The 3,738-nt window shown below is 36.8% G+C and overlaps 2 protein-coding genes across 2 annotated transcripts in view; both read right to left on the minus strand.

Moving 5' to 3' along the window:
• LOC109588629 (uncharacterized) overlaps positions 1 to 301 on the minus strand; it is a 3,721-nt gene extending 3,420 nt beyond the window's left edge. Inside the window, exon 1 of the mRNA XM_020004774.1 lies at positions 76 to 301. Coding sequence (XP_019860333.1) covers positions 76 to 301 — 226 coding nt within the window. The remainder of the gene's footprint in view (positions 1 to 75) is intronic.
• Positions 302 to 465: 164 nt separating this feature from the next.
• On the minus strand, positions 466 to 3,732 carry LOC109588631 (uncharacterized). Its single transcript, XM_020004776.1, has 3 exons — positions 2,176 to 3,732; positions 680 to 979; positions 466 to 574 (listed from the first exon to the last, which is right to left on the minus strand). The coding sequence occupies exons 1-3, from the start codon at positions 3,674 to 3,676 to the stop codon at positions 555 to 557; spliced, it is 1,821 nt and encodes a 606-aa protein (XP_019860335.1). The 5' UTR covers positions 3,677 to 3,732; the 3' UTR covers positions 466 to 554.
• Positions 3,733 to 3,738: the final 6 nt, after the last annotated feature.

The following is a 3,738-nucleotide window of genomic DNA, read 5'->3' on the forward strand; positions in this document are numbered from 1 at the left end:
ATTTTTCATATTTATCAGCTACTGTATGCTCATTAACCACTCTCTTTCTCAATGCTTCCAGTACTTGTCTCCTACTAGCAGTAGGAGTAGTGGTCAGCCAGTGTTGAAACATCATTAATGTCTTGCTTGTATCATCATGTCCTTGTAACTGCTCAATACCATCCAATTTCTTTTGTTCTACGTATAAGAGCGTACCCAAGAAGTACCACTTAGTACCAACATCAATGTGTTCTAGTAGCTCAGGAAGAAGAGGAGGAGAAGACAAGAAAGCCCTGAAAGACTTTTCTTTGAGTTGAGCCATTTTAGATTTTTTAACCAGCCACACCCTAGACTAGATCATACATTCATAACCTACAGGTATGCATAACAACATTATTTTTTTTTAATAATTCTGTTTTATATTGAAAGAAACTATGAAAGTAACCATTAAACTTTAATTATTATAAAAGAGAATTAGAAATAAAAAAGGGGCATACATGCATTCTCTCTAGCAAGATATTTTATTCTATTTAATTGTTAGTGGACACAGTTCACTATCATCAGTCTGGGATTGATCAACACTTTCTTTTACACCCTATACAACAGTAAGTAATTGATATAGTTAAAGATGCATACACACAATGTGAAAATATATACATGTAATACTATGTCTAGTACATGTACATGATATTTCACTCACTGATGTGTTCAGCTGTTGGCTTGCTGTCACATTGTTCAAGAGCTTTAACCAGTGTGGTCCAGGTTGCTGCTCCTTTATTATCTACCCCATCAGCTCTTTGCAACCATTTAGCAATACACTTCCTAAGGCAGTCTTCAACTTCAGAGGAACTACTTGACTCTATAGTACTCAGTGTATTATCATATAACCCAAGTTTGAGTCCTAGCTCCTTCCAATTGCTACTATAATAGTGACCACCCTTCAAGTCTGTAAGGATATCATCTAAATCACATACATTGAGTGCTTGTGAGCATCCTGAATCTATAAAATGGACCTATTAATAATGCACATGTATACATGTAATACTCAACTGTACTATACTCACCCCAATTAGCACACCTCTTGATAAATAACTAGGTGAATGCAAACATTGAGGGGACGAGCATGAGCTATCCACGCGGCTTAGCTTGATTTTATTGAAATAAAAATTAAATTTAATCTAGCTCTTAGTCTAATGAAAGAGAAAAGAACATTCATCTCTCTAGTCTGTGAGACCATTACCTGCATGCATGTTCAGACCCTGACCTCACGGTTGGGGTCTAAACAGAGCAAATATCATAAATTGCAAACTGAAAATAAAATAAAATGATTTTAATCTAGCTCTTGAGAGAGAAAAGAAGATTCACCTATCACTTCAAAACTGTTACCTGCATGCATATTCAGACCCCGACCTCACGGTCAAGGTCTGAACAGAGCAAGTATCACCAATCACCTATACTAACAAAACTAAATAAAATAACCAATCATCAACCAATAAAAGAGACAAGAAACAGTGCTGTCACTAAGAACCAAAGCTAAACTTCTAGAGTCAAGCTCTTCTCACATTCTTAGTTCTATCAATGAGAGGACTAATCCAGGAGAGTCTTAGATCAAAGTACAAGCTATCAAAATATTCTAGTCAACAAAAAACTTGCACATGCACTGTAGCTCACCAAAATTAATATTATGAGTTTACTTAATTTTCCAGACTTTACAGAGCTGATGGACTAGCCTTGTCTCAGGTGGTGCATTGTTTAGATAGGAACAATTATGAAATGCTCCAGGAGGTGCATAAAAAAGTATGCAATACACCTGCAAACAAAGGAGCTTTCTAATTACAATGCACCTCTGAAAAATAATTATCTTGACCAGGAGGTGCACTCAATAAAAAGTTTTTATTGTGGAGCTGTAATAATTAGGAGGGTGTGTTAATTGGGGTGAGTGCAGTACATGAAATAGTGCTTCAGGCTACTGTATAACGCTTTATTTTTGAGGAGCTAAACTTTCGCTATTTTTGCAGTTGAGCATGAAACCGCTAAATTAAAGATCCACTAAAAGTTCAATTGCCATTAAAGGCGTGGCACTAACATTGCAAATCCACAAAATTTATTTTTGAGAAAAATGATTTTTATTAATCTGCGAAATTTTAGCTCCGCAAAATTAAAGCGCTACACGGTATGTAATTTTCAATGACTTACATGCAGCCACTGAGGTTATCATTGTAGTGTCACAGTCAAACCAGCACCAGTAGTTGTCACCACTGATATCTGCTGACTTTTTGCACAGTGTACAATTGATGGAATGGTCTTCTTCTATGACACAGTAACAGCTCTTTTCCTTTTCATTAGGACAAGAGAATGCAGTGACATGATTGCGTTCAACATTGATGGCATCAGCACTGTCACTGACAGCCTTCATGACTAGCTCACAAATATAAGGACATATTGGCTTTGCTTTTTGAACTGACTCATCAAAATAAGCCTCAATGTGTGTGTAGTGATTGATTATGTGAAGTGTGTAACGTTTCCTTTTAATAAAAATCCATAAAGACAGCGCATCACGATACCTGTAGTACAGTGGCTCCAATGGAGGAAAGTTTACCTTGCAGGGGTATTTATTGTGACTGAGGAGGTGAGTAATGACTAGAGAAAACATTCCCTGAGGAACTGGAAGAGTATTGATACCATCATTATCCTGCCAGACTATAAGAAGTGGTTTAATATCTGTTTGAGGTTCAGGTGGCTCAGTGTATGACTGCAAAGCACAAGGAAAGAAATAATCTCCATCTTCTCCACTGGCAATGATACGAAGATGAATAAGGAGCTTAAGTAAATGAGACGGCTCAAAATGAGGTGGAGAAAAAAGGAATTTGAAATGATTCGTTAAGAGTTTCTCTTTAAACAAACCAAAATAGTGAAGCTTGATTATAACTTCCTGTAGAGGAACAGGGTTGGCTATTAAGTGTAGTGCTTTCCTTTCAACGTAAGTAAGAGCTAATAGACGTGATAGAACCTCAAGAATAGGCTTAGGATCAACAAAAACTAACTGTGGCAAGATATCAGGATAATAAAGGATAATAGTAACATTATGGAGATACTGTAAGGCATCCTTGGTATCATTCTCACTCATTTGAAGAGCTTTACCAGCAGATATAACTTCATCTATTATGAGAAAACTGCAGCTTTTGTCTTCTGCTATTTTTTGCAGCCAAAGCTCAAATGCAAACCAACGAATTGGCATATTCATTTTAAGAGAAGTGCCTCCACAATTTGCTATTGACTGACATAAATCCTGCCCTGCTTTCATTCTTCCTTCATCTTCAGGTACTAGTGTATTAACAGGAAATATGATAGACTCTCCATGAATATTAGGGATAACATAATCTACGTCAGGCTTCAATGAAGACATCAACTCTTTATTCATCTCCTTAAGCTTGTCTTCAGTTATGAGATCATAATGTGTGCCTAACACAAAATGCATTGGATGTGAAGGTGTTTCAAGGATATGAGGGACATCGATTGGTTTTAAAATGGCTCCAGAAGAAACTGCCGATAAAAAGAAATCTCGATTTGAATACTTTAAGTTTAAACCACAAGAAAATGTCTCCCGTCCAATCCTGTATTGGAAATCAAGCTTTTTATCGAGAAGTTGGGAGAGATCAAGAGTGATGATATTGAGAGAAGCTGTTCTAACAAACATTGGCAACAGCTCCTGGTATGCTGGCTGACCTCCAGAATCAATAATGTACAACCAATGACCAC

Source organism: Amphimedon queenslandica, unplaced genomic scaffold, assembly GCF_000090795.2.
Source record: "Amphimedon queenslandica unplaced genomic scaffold, v1.1 AMPQUscaffold_11969, whole genome shotgun sequence".
In the NCBI taxonomy this organism is placed as follows: domain Eukaryota; kingdom Metazoa; phylum Porifera; class Demospongiae; order Haplosclerida; family Niphatidae; genus Amphimedon; species Amphimedon queenslandica.

Bases quoted from the DNA above. Each gene is read 5' to 3' on its own strand.
- LOC109588631 (XM_020004776.1), bottom strand. From the start codon at position 3,676: ATGTTTGTTAGAACAGCTTCTCTCAATATCATCACTCTTGATCTCTCC. The intron at 980-2,175 runs GTAAGTCATTGA...TCCATTTTATAG, and splicing joins GATAACCTCAGTGGCTGCAT to ATTCAGGATGCTCACAAGCA. The intron at 575-679 runs GTGAGTGAAATA...ACTGTTGTATAG, and splicing joins GCCAACAGCTGAACACATCA to GGTGTAAAAGAAAGTGTTGA.